General features: G+C 44.4%; 1 protein-coding gene across 1 annotated transcript in view; it reads left to right on the top strand.

Annotated features, from left to right (window-relative positions):
• naalad2 (N-acetylated alpha-linked acidic dipeptidase 2) overlaps positions 1 to 20226 on the top strand; it is a 166857-nt gene that overhangs the window by 26928 nt on the left and 119703 nt on the right. Inside the window, exon 4 of the mRNA XM_059646558.1 lies at positions 17581 to 17682. Coding sequence (XP_059502541.1) covers positions 17581 to 17682 — 102 coding nt within the window. The remainder of the gene's footprint in view (positions 1 to 17580; positions 17683 to 20226) is intronic.

Genomic DNA, 20226 nt, shown 5'->3' with positions numbered 1-20226 from the left:
CTGGAAGTAAGATGCTTGCCCTCCAACAATTACAACCATCTTCATTTATGATAGGCATGCCCCCAAATTTTGGGGTTCTTGTGGTGTAGTGTTAGTGTCTCTACCTTTGAGCCAGAAGACCTGGATTCAGGTCCCATCTGCTCCAGAGGTGTTTCGTATCACATCTGAAAATGTCTCGGCTGTACTTTATGGTTCATGTATGAAAACTGATCAAAACTAAAGCTGACCTGGAGTCTCTCCCATTCTTGCTGCCTGCAATGGGCATGTTGGAAGAATTTGGAAATTGATAGTTGACCTTTTATGATATGTTATTAATGTACCTACCATGACTATCAAATCCTGGAGCAGTACTTGAATCCTGGACCATTTGGCTCAAAGGAAGGGACACTTCCTAATGTGTCACAAGACCTCCCTATTAATTTAAAGTAATACCCATTAATAGTTCGTATTTTGTAATAAAATTCAGTTGTCCTCATGTCCTCCATGCTGATGCCTGAGTTCTACATGCAGATTATATTTCTGACTTCCAATAAGTCATCTACTCCAAAACCTGTCTTTTGACCAGCTCAGTAAGCTTGTAAACCCCTTTTCATCAACTTCAAAATCTTTGCAACCATCTATAAGCTTTTTGATATCCTTGTTCCCTCTGGTTTCAGTAACTTTGGTTGTTGAAAGAAGTGCTGCTTCATCTAACTAGTTTTGGTCAAAGGGATGGATCTTCAAACTTACCCACAATCTATTTTACAAGTAAATTATCGTCAATTCATCCATATCCTTTATTAAATGTTTTCTTACCGGTTTCGAAGTTTGTGCAAGCCTAATTTTAATTGTCCAATCATATTTAAAGTAGCTGTAAGTCAATGTTTGTGAATCTCTGTTGTCAGTGCTATATTGTTTATAGCATGCCACTACACAGTATATGGCCGTGCTTAGAGCGTGTCAGAAAGAAAGCTGTCAACACAGGATTAATAGATTATGCCACTTAATAAATCTCACTTCCACTGGTATACTTTCTCGTGTTCATGATAATGTCATGTAAAAGTGTAAACAAAAGGCTTTTTTAACATTCAAACCGGATGTAATTATAAATGTAAGAAGGAGGAGAATAGAGGGAAAAGAATATAATTAAGACCATCATGTTTGAGAACATAGAATATAGAACAGTTCAGCACAGTACAGGCCCTTCGGCCCACAATGTTGTGCCAAACTTTTATCCTAATCCTGAGGTCTATCTAACCTCCACCCCTACCTTGTACTAGCATCCATATGCCTATCCAATAGCTGCTTAAATGCCCCTAATGAGGCCAACTCCACTACCCTCTCCAGCAATGCATTCCACATTCTGACCACTCTCTGGGTAAAGAACCTACCTCTGACGTCTCCCCTGTATCTACCTTCACTCACTTTAAAACTACGCCCCCTCGTAATAGCTACCTCCACTTTAGGAAAAAATCTTTGGCTGTCCACTCTATCTAGACCGCTGATCATTTTGTACACCTCTATCAAGTCACCTCTCATTCTTCATTGTTCTAAAGAGAAAAGCCCGAGATCTCTCACCTTTTCCTCGTTAAGACCTTCCCTCCGTTCCAGCCAACATCCTGGTAAATCTCCTTTCCACCTCTTCCAACGCTTCCACATCTTTCCTGTAATGAGGTGACCAGAACTGGACACGATGCTCCAGATGTGGCCAAACCAGGCTTTTGTATAGCTGGAGCGTAACTTCACGTCTCTTGAATTCAACCCCTCTAAATGAAAGCTAACATACCATATGCCTTCCTAACAACTCTATCCGCCTGGGTGACAGCTTTCAGGGGACTATAAACGTGAACCCCAAAATCCCTCTGCTCCTCCACACTGTCAAGAATCTTTCCATGAACCCTGTATTCTGCTTTCAAGTTTGTCCTTCCAAAATGAATCACCTCACACTTTTTTAGGGTTGAAGTCCACCTGACTCTTCTCAGTCCAGCTCTGCATCCTATCAATGCCCGTTTGTAACCTAGAACAGCCCTCCGCACTGTCCACAACTCAACCCACCCTCATGTTGTCTGTGAACTTACTAATCCACCCTTCCATTCCTTCATCCAAATCATTTACAAAAATCACAAGTAGAAGAGGATCCAGAACAGATACTTGTGGTACACCACACCTACTTTAGTGTCAAAAACAGGGAGGCAGATTATCTGAATGGTGATAATTTGGGAAAGGAGAACGTGCAACGAAACCCGTTTTCCTTGTCCAGCAGTCACTGAAAGTAAGCATGCAGGTACTGCAAACTGTGAAGACGGCAAGTTATATATTGGCCTTCATAGAGATGGGATTTAATTTCAGGAATGTTTTACTGCAATTGTACAGGGCCTTAGTGAGATCATGCCGAGAATATTCTGTGTAGTTTTGGTCTTCTTAACTTGAGGAATGATTTCTGGCTACAGAGGCAGTGCAACAAAAGATTGATTTTTGTGCTGGCAGGAGTCAATTATAGCTAAGCCACCTAATCTACACATCCCTGCACGCTATGGGCAATTTAGCACAACCACTCCAACTAACCTGCAGATCTTTGGATAGTGGGAGGAAACCAGAGGACGTGGAGGAAATCCATGCAAACCTGGGGATAACATGCAAACTCCACACAGACAGTAGGTCCAAGAAGACTATATATTATGCTTTGCTTAAAAACAAAGTCAAGGTTTTATGATATTACTTGTTCTGAAGATGAATGAGCTGATTTGTTAGTAAAGACAAGTCTAATGCTATATGAATATTGCACATTAATCCTGTTTCCCCAGTATTGCATATAAGTTCCTTTAAATAAAATGTACAGAGGGAAATGCTGTTCAGTTAATAGCTTACAAGAGAACTTGAGGATTGTATTAGAATACAGGAAGAGGTTCATAACATGACTAAAAAGAGGAATAATCTTGAAGGTTGCTGGGTTTTAAAATTCAGCAAAGAATGACTAACAAATTGAAAAGGGCAATAAAGAATACAACATTGTTTACAAATGTACAGAAGATTTTACAGAGATTAAGAAAATTAAATAAGAGTCCCTGCAAGTGGAGACAAAAAATTACAATGGAGAATAAAACCATGATTGATGACATTGAACAAATACTGTGTATCTGTCTGCTTGGAATTCCCAAAACATTCTAAAGCAGAGAGAATGAAGAACTTTGAGTTCAATATCACAACGAAAAACATCTGAAGAAGTTATTACGACACAAAGATGATAAATCTCCTGATAATCCACATTTTGGAGTAGGTGGGAAATGAGATAGTGATGCATTGAATTATATATTTCACAATTCACTAGTTTTCAAATAGTTCTTTTTAAATTGGACAAAAATCGATGAATATTCAAGAAAGAATAAAGAATTTGTATTTTCATTCAAGCTTTTATATCCTCAGAATATCACAAATCATCTTACAACCAGTTAATTACTTTTGATACATCATGCAGGTACATAAGGCAACTAATTTGCAAATAGCAAGACCTCACAAAGAGCAATGTAAGAAATATCAATTTATGAAAGCATGGAAAATAGGACCAGGAGTAAGCCATTCAGCCCTTTGAGTTTGCTGTACCAATGATTAGATCACGGCTAATCATCCAACTGATAGTCTGTTCTGACTTCTCCCCTATATCCTTTTACCCCTTTAGCCCCAAGTGCTATATCCAACTCCTCCTTGAAATCATACAACGTTTTGGCCTCACCTGCTTTCTGTGGTAGCAAATTCTGCAAGCTCTTCACTTTCTGGGTGAAAAAAATTCTTCTCATCTCCGTCCTAAACGGTTTACTCTGTACCTTACACTGTGACCCTTGGATCTGGACTCCTCCATCATTGGAAACATACTTCTGCATCTGCCCTGTCTTAATCTGTTCTGATGGTTATTGCACAATTAAAAGCTGTTGTGGACTTTTACAGCAAAGAAGGTGTCTATTCAAATTGTTCTATTTTCACCATCTTTCCCTAGAAGGAGTTTACCTAGTGTTGCTCCCTTGCCTCGCATATTTTTCATTTTTTTGAAAATAATTCAATTCCCTTTTGAATGCCTCATTTGGAGGAAAAATGTGCTCAGACAATGCAGTCCGCATCCTGAACACTTGCTATTTAAGAATGTTTTTCTCTCATTTGACATTGTTTCTTTTGAAAATTATCTTGAATCTGTGCCCTCTTGTCTCATTCCTTGCACGAATGAGAACACTTTTTCCTTATATGCTCTCTCCAGACCCCACTTAATTTAATGCACCTTCTTCTCAACATTCTCTTTTTCAATTTATCTACATAAATGAAATTCCTATTTTCTAGGACTATTGTTGTGAATCTGATGTATGTTCTCTCGCATTCACCTTTATATCTTGCAGTAATGTAGCTCTCCATCAGTATACCCATCTTTGACCTAAAACTTGAGCTCACAATTTTTAATTCAGAATTGAGAATTTCAATTCTCAGTTGTGAAGGGGCCACAAACAGGTCAGGGAGGATGGACCTGTACTATTTAGATAAATGCAGTGCTGTGTACTTTGCTATAGAAAGGTCTAGACATTGGTACCTTCTAATTTTTTGTCAAACGGAAATGACCGTGTGTGTGAGGTGGAAAGTGGTAGAGTGGGGTGATTGTGCACAAATCACTGATCCAATTTGAAGTGAAAAAGTCAAGAAGGCAAAGATGAATTTTATATTCATCGATAAATTAATTTCACAGAAAAATAGTAACATACTTTACTAGTCCTTCAATAATAAAGAGCACAGATAGGATGGAATTATCCACTAAGGAAGCCCACAGGTAATGATGGATATAGTTGAAACAGTATTTTGCTTTGCTACTAACCAGGGAGCTAGAACAGATAGAAATGAAATTGAATGATGAAAAAGATGTGTACTAAAAATTGAACAGATAAAGACAATGGTGAGAGTAAGCAGGAAAACGTGAGAGCAAGAGAGGGCGAAAGCAAGACTGAGAAAGAGAAAGACTGCAAGTGGGTAAGTATGAGAGAGAAAGAAAGACACCAAGTGAGAAAGAAACAAACAGAGAGAGCAAACAGAAATGAAGCAAGAAAATGAGAAAGAAAGCAAACGATCAATAAAAACAGAGAGAAGAAATAGAAAGACGGAGGAAAAACAAGTGAGAGAAAGAAAGGGAGAGAGAGGAGAAAGATAGAGAAGATGCTGACCTTATCAGTCACCATATGAAATGCAGATAGGAGTTCATACTCCAATGGAAGAGACAACGTTCATGGCACTTAAACAAAGCTGGAAGATTTTCCTTCCTTGTCTAGAAGGAGTAATCTCCAATTTGACCCTTTTAACAAAATTCATGTCTGGGCTTAGGGTTGCCTGGCTGAGAAAATAAAAGAATGAAACTGATCCCTTTGGAACTATGAATTACTTTGGATTGGTTCTTTGAGAATGAAGTGCCAACTTTAGGGACAATGTATAATAATAACAATGGAGGTAGATTTTTGGTAGTTTTGCCTTGCAAAATACTATTTAGCTAATGTGGCTTACAGTTTATTTCTTATCGGAAAAGTATTAAAACATGAAATCTTGTTGTGTAATCATACAGTTAGTTGCTGAAAGATAAAATTTAATTTAAAAGTTATTGATCTTGCCATGAACCTAGCTGGCATTATTACCAACTACCTCGAATCTAGTTTAATTGATTTCTTGTTTGGGTTTAACATTGTCGTTTTTCATTGATCCCAAGCAAGTCATGCTGCAGATTTAAGTTTAACAATAAAACAGAAGGTTATTATACAAAAGAAATGAAGATAAAGTAGAAGTAGCTGGCACAGTTCATCCACTTCACTAAAACTTCCACCACAAACTTAAGTTCACCTGAACCATCTCTGATATCTCTCTCTCTTTCCATCTCTGGCAGCCATCTGGAAACTGATATCCATTTCAAGCCCACCAACTCCCACTGCTACCTAGAATATACTTCCTGTCTCCCACCTTCCTGCAAAAAGGCCATTCCCTATTCCCAATTCCTTCACCTCCCCCACATCTGCTCCTGAGATGAGGCATTCCACTCCTGGACATCCCAGATGTCCTCATTTTTCAAGGACTGCAACTTCCCCTCCACAGTGGTCAAAAACACCCTTGACCGTGTCACTCACATTTCCCACAACTCATCCCTCACACCCTCTCCCCGCAATAACAACGTTCAGTTCACAACAAACAACCGCACCTCCCAGTTGCAAACCATTTCAACTGCCCCTCCCACTCTTTGGATGACATGTCCGTCCTGAGCCTCCTGCAGAGCCACAATGATGCCATCTGAAGATTGTGGGAACAGCATCTCACATTTCGCATGGGAACCCTGCAATCCAATATATCAACGTGGGCTTCACAAGCTTCAAAATCTCCCCTCCTCCGACCGCATCCCAAAACCAGCCCAGCTTGTTCCCACCTCCCTAACCTGTCCCCCCACTTATTCACTCCTCCCACCTCAAGCCCCACCACCATCTTCTACGTACTAGCCTCATCCTGCCTCTTTGACCTGTCTGTCCTCCCTGGACTGAACTATACCCTCCCTAACTCCCCACCTACGCTCACCTTCACTGGCTCCAACCCTGCCTCTTTGACCTATCTGTCTCCTTTCCACCTGTCTTCTCCTTTATCAATCTTCTATCTGCCTCCCACTCTTTCTCTCTTTATGTCAGAATCCCCTTCCCCTCCCTCATTTCTGAAGAAGGGAATAGACCCAAAATATCAGCTTTCCTGCTCCTCTGATGCTGCTTGGCCTGCTGTGTTCATCCAGCTCTAGACCTTGTTATCTCAAGATAAAGTAGTATACAGGTTAGTTTTGTCACTTTTTTTTAGTTGAAAAAATATACTTTATTCATAGAATGTACAAAAAATAAAACATTTATACACCTACCCGTCATGCAAGCCGCTCCGGGTTACCTAGGGGGTACATATACCAGCTAAAGGAAAAAACAAAACAAAAAAAAGAAAAAGAAAAGCAAAGAAAATACCCCGGCAGTCGTCTCCCCGCACAGTCCCTGTTGGCCCCCTGACCAGTTGGGGAAGGTGCCAGCTGGGCCCAGTTACCAGATAGGGCCCTTGTTACTATTCTGGAAGAGGGGTTTCATATGGTGGTCTTTCCCCACCGCGCCTTGGCGGTAGCTGCCCCAAGCTTTAGCGCGTCCCTCAGCATGTAGTCCTGGACCTTGGAGTGCGCTAGTCTGCAATACTCGGTCGGGGTCAGTTCTTTCAGCTGGCAGACCAGCAAGTTGCGGGCAGACCAAAGAGCATCTTTCACCGCATTGATGGTCCTCCAGGCGCAGTTGATGTTGGTCTCGGTGTGCGTCCCGGGAAACAGCCCGTAGAGCACGGAGTCCTGTGTCACAGATCTGCTCGTGACGAACCTCGAAAAATACCACTGCATCCCCCTCCAGACCTCCTGCGCATAGGCATACTCCAGAAGGAGGTGATAGACAGTCTCATCCTCCCCGCAGCCGCCTCGAGGGCAGCGTGCGGTGGCGCAGAGATTCCGGGCATGCCTAAAGGATCTCACTGGCAGAGCCCCTCTCACCGCCAGCCAAGCAATGTCCTTGTGCTTGTTTGAAAGTTCTGGCGATGAGGCATTCTGCCAAACGACTTTGGCAGTCTGCGTGGGGAACCACACGACGGGATGCACCCTCTCCTTTTCCTGAAGGGTCTCGAGAATACTACGTGCTGACCACTGCCTGTCGGCCTTGTGGTCAAAGGTGTTTCCTTTCAAAAATTTCTCCACAAAGGACAGGTGGTACGGGACGGTCCAACTACCCAGAGCGTTCTGCGGCAATGAGGCCAGGCCCAGCCTTCGCAACACGGGGGACAGGTAGAACCTCAGTAAGTAGTGACACTTGGTGTTTGCGTACTGAGGATCTACACACAGATTGATGCAGCCGCACACAAAGATAGCCATCAGGGCGAGGGTGGCGTTCAGTACGTCCTTTCCCCCATTTTCTAGGTCTTTGTATGTGGTGTCCCTGCGGACCCGGTCCATCCTCGACCCCCAAATGAAGTGGAAGATGGCCCGGGTGACCGCAGCGGCACAGGTCCAGGGAATAGGCCTGGCCTGCGCCACATACAACAGTACCAAAAGCCCCTCGCACCTGACAACCAGGTTCTTACCCGCGATGGAGAGGGACCGGAGCGTCCACCTGGCCAGCTTCTGCTTCAGTTTGGTGATACGCTCCTCCCAAGTCTTAGTGCATGCCCCAGCTCCACCGAACCAAACACCCGGCACCTTCAGGTAGTCTGTCCTGACGGTGAAGGGGATGAAGGAGCGGTCGTCCCAGTTCCCGAAGAACATGACCTCGCTCTTACCCCTATTGACTTTGGCACCCGAGGCCAGTTCAAACTGGCTGCAGATGTCCAACAGTCTACTCACCGACCGACGATCGGTGCAGAAGACGGAGACATCGTCCATGTACAGCGAGGTCTTGACCTGAAGGCCTCCGCTGCCTGGGATAGTCACGCTCTTCAGGCTCACGTCCTTCCTGATGGATGCGGTGAAGGGCTCCACACAGCACACGAACAAGGCAGGAGAGAGCGGGCAGCCCTGCTTGACTCCAGATCTAACAGGAAAACTGTCTGATTTCCACCCGTTGATCGAGACTGCGCTAACGATGTTGGCGTAGAGCAGCCGGATCCAATTGCGGATGCCCTCCCCGAACCCCAATTTGGAAAGGACGTCCCTAATGTAAGCATGAGACACCCTGTCGAAGGCCTTCTCCTGGTCCAGGCAGATGAGGCAGGTGTCCACTCACCTGTCCTGCACGTAGGCGATCGTATCCCTGATGAGCGCAAGACTCTCAGCGATCTTCCTGCCCGGCACAGCACAGGTTTGGTCAGGGTGAATCACCGACTCCAGGACAGACCTGACCCGGTTGGCTATGACCTTGACCAGGATTTTGTAGTCCACGTTCAGTAGTGAAACAGGATGTCAATTCTTAATTTCTTCCCTCTCCCCCTTCCTCTTGTTAATGAGGGTGATGATGCCCTTCCTCATGGACTTGCACATTTCCCCTGCCCGAAGTGCACTATTGTACACCTCCAGCAGGTCCTGGCCGACCAGGTCCCACAGAGTGGAATACAGCTCGACCACTAAGCCATTGCTCCCGGGAAGTCTTATTCCTCTCTAAGGACTTGAGGGCTCTGGTCAGCTCATCCAGGGATATCGGCCCGTTCAGCCACTCCCTTGTGCCGTCATCTAAGACCTCCGTGATAGACGACAGGAACGACTCGCAGGCCGTGCTGTCCGTGGGCTTGGCGTCGTACAGTCTGGCATAGAAGGATCTGCTGATCCTCAAAATGTCAGGCCGAGACGACGTCACCGAGCCGTCGTCCTCCTTCAGCCGGCTAAGCACAGAGCTCTCTTTGTGCACCTTCTGAAGGAAGAAACGTGAGCACGTCTCATCCTGCTCCACGGAGCGGACCATGGACCAGAAGATTATCCTGGAGGCCTCCGCAGCGAAGAGTGAGGCTTGCTGGAGGTCCTCCGTGACATCGACCTCCATTGACTGCAGAAGGAGCAGGTTCTGCATCCTTTTCTGGAATCGCGACAGCTTTCCCCGCCTCTCGCGTTCCGAACACCCTTGAGGACAAAGAACCTCTTGATGTTCTCCTTCACCGTCTCTCACCAGTCGCCTGGAGACTCAAAGAGGGGTTTCACGGTTCTCCAACTGACGTATTCCCTCTTAAGCTCTTCGACGTTCTCTGGGGTCAACAGAGTCGTGTTGAGCTTCCACGTCCCCGTGCCGGCCTGCTGGTCGTCCTGTAAGTGACAGTTGGCCAGCAGGAGGCAGTGGTCAGTGAAGAACACTGGCTCGATGCAGGTGGACCTGACAGAGAATGCCGGTGACACAAACAGGAAGTCTGTCCTTGAGCAGATAGACCCGTCTGGCCGTGACCAGGTGTATCTCCGCTGCACTCCATCTGCAGGGGTGCTGAAGACGTCAAGCAGCTTGGCGTCCTTCACCATGCCCATCAGGAATCTGGATGTGATGTCCAGTTGACTCTCCCAACCCGCTGTCCCCATGCCGGATCTTCCATCTGCATCGATGATGCAGTTGAAGTCTCCGCCTAGGATGACCGGCCTGGACATAGCCAGCAGGGGTGGAAGCTGCTGCAGGATAGCCAACCGCTCACTCCGTACCGCTGGGGCGTACACATTGATCAGCCTCAGGGGAGTGTTCCTGGAGGTGACGTCAGCCACTAGGAGGCACCCCCCCCCCCACCACCTCCTGAACTTGAGAGATGGTGAAGTTGCACCCCCGCAGCAGAATAGCCAGGCCCGAGGAGCGACAGTTGTTACCCCCCGACGAGATTGAAGGCCCACAGGTCCAGGCGCCCGACCATTTCCCGTACCTGCTGAGGTCTGGTATCCTGCACTCCTGCAGAAACAGGAGGTTTGCCTTGACGGTGGTCAGGTAGGCCAACGTGGACACACATCTTGCGATGGACTTGACGCTGCGCACTTAATGCTCCCAACTCGTACCCCCGTTGTGGGCAGTGACCGCAGTACCCTCCCAGAGTCCAAGGTTCAGCCCCTCCATCTGTCCCTTCATGCCCATTGCCCGACCGAACTGCTGGACGCTCTCCGGCCTCAGAAAACCATCCGTGCTGCCTTCCGGGTGGCATCCCCCCATCGGGGGTACGGAGGCAGGAGAGTCCGGCTCTGGGTCAGGTTGGGAGCACGTTGTTTCCTGCTTCCCGTCTGCAGGTTCCAGGGAGCCCTCCAGGGCCCCAGCGGCACGTGGCTGGGTGTCGGAGGGAACCTGGAAGCGGGGTGCTGCTTTCCTTCGCAGTGGAAATCTTCAGCTTCTGCTTTGGGCGGGCCTCCTCCGAATTCCCCTCGTCAGAGGAGCTCTTGTAGCCCCCTGTAGCTGCCTCTTCCCGCCTGATGGTGGCGGAGCTGGGGCCCTCCGGCGTGCCTTCCTCCTCACCTTCCGGACTGTCGTCCACTCCCCTGGGTCACCTGTCACCGCCTCCATCGACTCCGGGTTGTCGGGGGGGAGCGGAGCCTGCAGGGGCGCTTTGCTGGCCTCGGGTCCATCCTGCGGGGCTGGGCCATCCTGCACGACCTGGCCCTCCTGCACATTAGTGGGGTCCTTGCAGGGGCCTGGTGCCTTCCTCTCCTCCGGGGGTGGCTTGCCCCGCATTGCCCCTGCCGGCGATCTGGGCATAAGTGCTCCCCTGCCGCGGGTATGCCCTGTAGAGGTGGCCCGCTTCCCCGCAAAGGTTGCAGCTTTCTTCCTTTGGGCAATCCTTTGCAAGGTGCCCCTCCTCCCTGCAGTTCCTGCAGATGGTGGCTTTGCAGTGGCCGCCACGTGACCTGACCTACCACAGGCATGGCAGACTTTGGGTTGCCCTGCGTAGGTCAGGTAGCCCTTGCTCCCGCCGATCGCGAAGCTGGACGGTGGGTGTATGATGTTCCCGTCCGCGCCCGTCCTCAGCGTCACCCTGACCTGCCTCTTACTTGTCCAGATCCCGAAGGTGTCCATTATGTTGGTTAGGTCCCCTTCCACCTTCACGTACCTTCCAAGGAAGGTCAGGACATCAGCTGCTGGCACATGCGGGTTGTACATGTGTACAGTGACCATACGGCTCCTCTGCACAGGCATCACGAACAGCGGGACGGCAGTCAGTACAGAGAGGAGGCCCTCACCTCCTTTTTCCTTGAAAACCTCCAGGAAGCGCTCGCATAGCTTGGCGCTCCTGAAGGTTATATCATAGAGACCTCCTCCAGGGAAATCCTGCAGGCAGTAAATGTCCGCAGCAGCGAACCCACAACAGTCCGATAGGATGCTCTTCACGAAGAAGGTGCGGCCCACAGGTGCACCTTCATCCACCTTCTTCACGAAAACGCAGATGGTGTTCCGGACCCCCTGACCCGGGGCACGAGCACTTGCCGCAGCCATCGTTGCAGGTTGGTTGCTCCCCTGAACCAGCGTTAGGCCGAAGCCAGCATTAAGATCACCCGGTTGCAAGGGTGCACAGCCAATCTGACGTCTTCCTTCCACCTCCAACACAGTCATGCTCTCCTCTTCTCCATCCACAAAAGAGTGGGTCTTTATTTTGTTCCGGATGTAAGCTGGTTCACTGAGCTGGAAGGTTCGTTCCCAGACCATCCGTCACCATTCTAGGTAACATCATCAGTGAGCCTCCGATGAAGCGCTGGTGTTATGTCCCGCTTTCTATTTAACTGTTTAGGTTTCCTTGGGTTGGTGATGTCATTTCCATTTTTTCTCAGAGGATGGTAGATGGGCTCCAAATCAATGTGTTTGTTGATGGAGTTCCGGTTGGAATGCCATGCTTCTAGGAATTCTCGTGCGTGTCTCTGTTTGGCTTGTCCTAGGATGGATGTGTTGTCCCAATCAAAGTGGTATCCTTCCTCATCTGTATGTAAGGATCCTAGTGATAGTGAATCATGTCTTTTTGTGGCTAGTTGATGTTCATGTATCCCAGTGGCTAGCTTTCTGCCTGTTTGTCCACTGTAGTGTTTGTCACAGTTCTTGCAAGGTATTTTGTAAATGACGTTTGTTTTGCTTGTAGTCTGTATAGGGTCTTTTAAGTTCATTAGCTGCTGTTTTAGTGTGTTGGTGGATTTGTGGGCTACCATGATGCCAAGAGGTCTGAGTAATCTGGCAGTCATTTCGGAAATGTCTTTGATGTAGGGGAGAGTGGTTATGGTTTCTGAGCCCGTTTTGTCTGTTTGTTTGGGTTTGTTGCTGAGAAATCGGCAGACTGTGTTCATTGGGTACCCGTTCTTTTTGAATACGCTGTATGGGTGATTTTCTTCTGCCCTTCATAGTTCCTCTGTGCTGCATTGTGTGGTGGTTCATTGAAATAATGTTCTAATGCAGCTTTGTTTGTGGGCGTTGGGATGGTTGCTCCTGTAAGTTCAGTATTTGGCCCGTATGTGTTGTTTTCTTGTAGACGCTGGTTTGAAGTTCCCCATTGACTGTTCGCTCTACTGTGACATCTAGGAATGGCAGTTTGTTGTTGTTTTCCTCCTCTTTTGTGAATGTTATGCCAGTAAGGGGATTATTGATGGTCTTGAAGGTTTCCTGTAATTTGTTTTGTTTAGTGATGACAAAGGTGTCATCCACGATGCGGACCCAAAGTTTGGGTTGGATGATTGGCAGAGCTGTTTGTTCAGGTCTCTGCATTACTGCCTCTGCTGAGAACCCTGATATCGGAGATCCCATGGGTGTACCGTTGGTTTGTCTGTAGGTTTTGTTATTGAAAGTGAAGTGGGTGGTAAGGCATAGGTCCACTAGCTTGATGATGTTGTCCTTGCTGATGAGGTTGGTGTTGTCTAGTGTATGTGTCTTTGGTTCTTCTAATAGTGTAGTCAGTGTTTCTTTGGCCAGGTTGATGTTGATGGATGTGAACAGGGCTGTTACATCAAAAGAGACCATTATTTCATCCTCTTCTATCTTGGTGTCTTTGGTGTTCAGGAATTCTTGCGTGGAGTGAATGGAGTGGCGTGAGCCTTCTACTAGGTGTTTTAGTCTTTGGTGTAGTTCCTTGGCTAATCTGTACATTGGTGTTCCAGGTAGCGAGACTATGGGTCTGAGGGGGCTCCTGGTTTGTGAATTTTTGGTAGTCCGTAGAAGCGTGATGTGTTGGATCCATCTGGTTTCATTTTTTGGAAGCCTGTCTTGTTAAATTCTCCAGATTTTTGAAGTTTTTTGAGTAAGTCTGTGATTCGGTTCTCTAGTTGTGGGGTTGGGTCTATCACCACCTGTTGGTGATGAAACTTCTGAAAACTAACCTTGCAGCTCAGCGAGCAAACTCACATCCAGAACCTCAATCTGAGCTACAAATCTTCTCAAAACTCGCAAGTAGTATACGCCTAACTATTTACCCACTTGCGGTCTTTCTCTTTCTCAGTCTTGCTCATTTACTCTCTTCATCTGCATGCTCTCGTCCTCCTTTGCTGTCACGTTTTCCTGCTTACTCTCACTGTTTTCCTTACCTCTTCAATTTTTAGTACACATTTGTTTCATCATTCACTTTCGTTTCTACCTGTTCTAGCTCCCTGGTTAGTAGCAATGCAAAATACTGTTTCTACTATATCCATCATTACCCGTGGGCTTCCTTCGTGGATATTTCCATCATATCTGTGCTGTTTATTATTGAAGGACTGGTAAAATATTTTACTATTTTTCTGTGAAATTAATTTATTGATGAATATAAAACTCATCTTTTCCTTCTTGATTTTTTCACTTATACGTCTTTAACATTCATTATTATAATTAACATCCTTTATTATCTTTAACTACATCCACATGGAGTCTATTTTTGTCTTGCTAATAGTTGCAGTAGCCTAACCCAAATTCTTTTTTGACTGCCATTGATTATCTTGTGTAAGTATTCCACTTCCCTGTCTTCTTCTCTCCATTTTTGCTAAATGCATTATACCCTAAAATGTTTAATTTGTAGCCTAAAAATTTTTTTGTAGCTATTGTTCAGTAATCCTTTCTATGTTTGGTGCCTCATAATAGTAACTCCCCTGATTTATTACGGAAACAATGAACTTTGCAGTGCAAATATTTTAGTAGCCATTAGGTTGTACAAAACTTGAGTATTGGTAACAAAAGACAAACTTTTCTGTTTTCACCATCAGCACATTTCACAAGAATACAAATTCAATTGAAAATTTAACACAGCCCAGCTGTTAACTGTTTATTGGCTTTAATGGTTGTTTACTCAATGACAATGACTCTAGCAATCAGTTTCTGCTTGCCAACTAAACTGCAGTATTTCCTCATGCAGTATAAATTTTGGGTTTCCCTTGAATTCATATTCTTACGAAATGTCTTGATGAGACCAAGCTGAAAAACTTTGATAAAATATGTATTTTCTCAGCAATGCAGATTTTAATTCATTTTTAGTACAATTTCCTCATGTCATATGTTTAACTAGCTTATTATACTTCTGATGTGAACTCTAGAGTTTTTCTCCCCTTGCCTTTAATGTTACCCCTTAATTTGTTCCTTTTCTCCTGATCTGTTGCAACCCCCTCCATGTCAGTTTGCATGTGTTCAAAGATTTTTACTCTCAAGGTTCTCTTTTCAATTTTGAACTTAATTCCTGATATTCTTTCAGCAAGGCCTACACTCTGTTTCTACAGAATGTTCCTCATTCATTCTATCATGACAGCTAGAGTCATCAATCCCTTTTCAGGTTCCTCTCCAGCTGTCGTGAGGCATCCATTATCATGGCATCAGGTTGACAACAACCGTTCAGGATTCTTGGCTTGGCTGCAGAGAAAGTTAGTTATCCCTTATTATAGAGGCCCTAGTTACTAAAATCTTATATTCACCTCCTGATCCCCATCTTTCTGAGTCATGGTCTTGCCTTGATCTGATTGGTGACTGTCCTTCTTGCAGTCTTTCTCTTTGTGCACTACATCCACATGAACATCAATCCTGTCCTACAGGTGTTTCCAGCTCTTCAGCCTCAATCTTTCATTATTCCATGTTACCTAGCTCCCAGTCAGTTAGACCCTCCTTTTCATGAAAATGTAGCATTATTGAGGTATGTCTTCATTCTGGAAAAATTATCCAGAAATCATTCCCTCCTTTGTCAGCATCTCTCCAACTCTCATTCCAGCTTAGTGACTGAGCCAGAGAGATTTGATAGAAGACCATGAACCTTAGGAACAGAAGTAATCCATTTGATCCATCAATTCTGCCCCACCATTCAATGAGATTATAACTGATCTCACAGAATCCCTACAGTGTGTAAACGTGCCCTTCGGCCAAACAAGTCCACACTGACCGTCAGAGCATGCAATCCAGACCCATCCCCTAGCCTAGGCATCCCTGAACACTGGGCAATTTAACATGGTCAATCCTCCTAGCCTGCACAACTTTGGACTGTGGGAGGAAACTGGATCACCTGGAGGAAACCCACACAGACATGGGACGAATATGCAAACTTCACACAGATAGTCACCCAAAGGTGGAATAGAACCCAGACCCCCGGCACTGTGAGGCAGCAGTGCTAACCACTGAGCCACCGTGTCTCTAGGGGTATCTCTACCTTAACTATGCAACTCTTTACTCTGACGCAATGTATGCTTCTAGACTATTTTACAAAGAGAAGCAACCTCGCATCCTTGTCAAACCTTCTAAGAAGCTTGTTTGTTTCAATACAGTTGCTCTTCATCTTGTAAATTCCAGTGAGGACAAGCCCAACCTTCCCACCCTCTCCTCATAAGAAAAGCCATCCATACTCAGTGAACCTTCTCTGGATTTCCATCAATGCCAGTATATCTTGCTCTCTGAAAAAGTGCAACAGACAGGAAGAAAACTGGCTTTGAGAATACATGAACAACAACTAACAACAAAAAGACACGACCAATACTCACTCGTCTTCATACACAGACAAAGAGGACCACCAGTTTGACTGGGACAACATCAGGATCCTAGGACAAGCCAAGCAGAGAATTCCTGGAGACCTGGTTCTCCACCAAGAAAGTCGTAAATAAACACATTAAAATTAGACCCTAATTCACACCACTGCAAAGAAAAAACGGAATTGAGGTAATCAACTCCAACAGACCCCAGAGTTTAAACAGCTTGCGGTAAAATACAACAATGCTTCATCAAAATCTCCATTGATGATGTTACCTAGCAGGTTAATGAAACGTCAGCAAACTAAATAGCTTGGTGAGCAAACCAACCACAGCATCCACAACCGAGCTGCAAATCTACTCGAATATTAAAGGGTCAATTTGGACTTAATGGGCTGACCGTAGGGATTCTGTGAAATAGAAATGTTACCACGGATCATTCACATGCTAATGAGCAATTCCAGAAGATCACGAGTCAGCCTTAAAATAAATATTTTCTTGTTTGTAACTCCGACTAAAGTTATTTACGCTGAAACCTGTAGTGTTTTGATTCCACAGTACGCATAGACTTTTTAAAATGATATCCCTGCCCCGGTGTCAGCCTGTTTGACAGGATTGAGTCATGGTCTAGTGGGAAGCACCTAGAAACAGGCTACATCCATACATAAGGTATTTTCAGCTGTTAATGCTCAACAGGATCTTAAAGAATCATGATTTGAAATCTTTAGATTGCAGAGGGTGGGGGGAATAAGTAGCTTAGTAACCTGTGAGGAAGCATTTCTTTCCTCATCTCTTAATAGTAAAGGAAGGTTTGAGCTTCAGAGTTTAACAAAACCCAAAAACTCCAGGCTTAAGTCTGTGAGGAATTTGAATGTAATGCTGCAAACTCCCTTTACAACATTTAAATGAATAGCCTACTTGCTGGGAACAGGTTGGCTTCCTGTACTGTGTCCTGCTCTATTCAATCTGGATATTTTTGATGGAGGTAGGTTCAGTCAGATTTGAGATTTTAGCATATTTAGAATCTCCATCTGGAGATTGTGTAAATCATTGCCACAGAAGACTGGTGTTTCTTTAGCTGTGAAATAGGCAACAGCCGGACAGAAAACTGAAAAGATGCTACAAAACCACAATTTTAATTTTGTATAATATCAAAGAGTAATAGAAGCTCATTAATAATTAAATACACAAAAATAACAAAATGTTGAATTTATATTCAGATCTTCAACACATCTTTTTTTGAACCGCTACCTCCTGGATATGAAAATATAGAAGACCATGTCGCTCCTTTTAGTGCCTATTCTCCAGCTGGCATTCTAGTGGTAAGCTCCTCTTTCTGTGAAAGTACTGGGAAAATAATTCATTTGCACAGCATCAGTCCAGCTATCACATATAAAATACTACTGAAGAGCACTGTTGTGAGCTGCTCCCAGAAAAATCTCAGTAAGAGTTTGAGACGTTGCTTATGTGAATGAATTTGTGTCTAATGATTTAAACATTGCTGAGTTTACAAATCTTAGAAACATTCCATAATTTCATTGCTACTATACTTTCCAAAGATTGGCCACTTGACTCAGCTAGAATTGGTAGTAAAAGATAGAAATATGTTCTAACGACAATACCTTAGTGTACAGGAAACAAATTATCTCCTCAAATGAAATGTTATTGCAGCTGATTGAATATAGTGAGAATCCTATGGGGAAAAATGCTTGAAATCTAGTTTAATGAGTCAACTTCTTATACTTAAATTTAAGCAAGTTTAATGTTGCATGCATGTTTATTTTAGAAAGTTGTTGGACCTTTCAACACAGAATAAATAAGCCACGCACCAAAGTTCCTTCAAATCTACAACTCAAACGAATTGAATTAGCTTTATTTTCACATTTTCTCAAATGAGTACAGTGTATATGAGTTCATAAGTTGCCGCTTACATTGCCATCCTAGGTAAAAGGAACCTGGGTAAAATCCTAAATTGCAGAATTGAGAAACCAAGAAAAAAAGTTACATTACAGCTAACAGAGTATGACCATAGGTCAGAAAAGCCAAGGAGCAAAGTTAAAAAGACAAACATCACAGTGTCTCTCCAAAGGCTCTCCACAGCAGACCAATGCAGGGGGCTTCTGCCACGTAGAAGGATAACAGAATTAGATGCATAGGAACACTGGCATCTGCAAGTTGCCCCCAAAGTTACACACCATCCTGACTTGAAATATATTACTATTCTGTCAAACTCTAGAACTCCCTATTTTACCATGTTGTAGATGCAACCACACCATTTAATCAAGAAGGCTGCTGATTACTGCTCTCAAGGGCCAGTAGAACTGAGCAATAAATGCCAGCCTTACTCGTGATTTTAATATCCTAATGATGACTAAATTTAAAAAACAAGATTCAAGCGCTGTGTTGATTTGCTTCCAACTTTGTCATTGTGATATAGGTTTGAAGGTAACGTTGAACATTGATGCTAATATCTCTGAAAACTGTTAATTACGTCCAACCTATCTTCAGTACTGTCTTTAGTCAGGGAGAGTAGCCAATTTTGTTTTAGGTGATGGAGTAGTTGGCTTAGATCAAGGATAGTGTCATCAATTTAGGAATTTTAAAGATAGCAGACCAGGTGATAGGTGAGTCATATTGAGGAGGCAGAATAATCTGGTTGTATCAGGGGCAGATCTTTGGTTGGATCTTAACTAGGGTCAGGAAATAGGTGGTTTGGTTCATATTGAGGATGAATTCACTTTGGGTCAGAGGCTAGTCAGGATGGTTTGGGATATGGTGAATTGTGAGGGGGTACATGTAGGATCAAGGGGTTTAGAATTAGATTCATGGGGTGGTTGAGTTTTTCGAGGCTATGTGTGGAATGTAGTGAGTTGACTTCTGCCGTCACAGCAGTGATTAAACTCTGTAACGTTTCTATGGTAATGTATACTGTGGTAATCCTTATCTGGGTATGCAACATGCATCTACCTCAAATTTCGAGCTCTAAATCAGGGTAAGACATTCATGTAATGTTTGCATTAGGAAACATAAGCCCATCGGAGGCTTAGACTTCCCAGGTAATTACAATGCATGTCTGTGTGCCAGGACTTCTGCATGGTCCTGACATGCCTCGTACATTTCAGTCGACATCCACCATTCTGAATCACAATGGACGCAAGCTATAACTTTGTGCCAGCAACCAATCTCATTTGCAAGTTGTGGCTGTGAGGAACTGAGAATAATTTGAAACATTTCTGCCCCGTGGACTGTGAAAAATGCTGGGGTAAGGTGCACCACAATTTCTAAGCAGCATATGATATTTTTCATGTGAAGGGCTATTGATCAAGGTCAAGATGATGGGAATCCAGAATGAACATATCCTGGGAATAAAAAAGAAAGTTAGGGTTAAGTTTGCAACTAAATTAGTATGAGGAGTTGAATATTATTTAAATGGAGAATGACTTCAGAAAGTTATAGAAAAGAAGGATCTGGGCATCCTCGGGCATATATCATAAAAGTTAGCATACATATTTTTCTCTTATTCATTCATGGGATGTGAGCATTTCATTTATTGTCCAGAGGGAAATTGAGTCAACCAGATTAGTCTGTCTGGAGTCCGAGATAGGCCAGACCAGATAGGGATGCCAGATTTCCTTCCATGAAAGACTTTAGTGAACTAGATTAATATTTTTGACAATTGTCAGTGGTTTCATGGTGATTACTAGATGCTTAATTCAGTTGTTTGAAAAGATTGAATCCAAATGCCATCATCTGCCATGGTATGATTTGAACCTCGGCTTCTGGATTAATGAAGCAGTGATAATATTGCTAGGTCATCGATTCTCCTTCAGCAAATAATAGTGCAGGCAAATTGAATATTAACCTTT

The sequence above is a fragment of the Stegostoma tigrinum genome, chromosome 6 (assembly GCF_030684315.1).
Source record: "Stegostoma tigrinum isolate sSteTig4 chromosome 6, sSteTig4.hap1, whole genome shotgun sequence".
Classification (NCBI taxonomy): domain Eukaryota; kingdom Metazoa; phylum Chordata; class Chondrichthyes; order Orectolobiformes; family Stegostomatidae; genus Stegostoma; species Stegostoma tigrinum.
The sequence above is the reverse complement of the archived record's forward strand: the minus strand, read 5'-3'. Positions and strand labels throughout refer to the sequence as shown.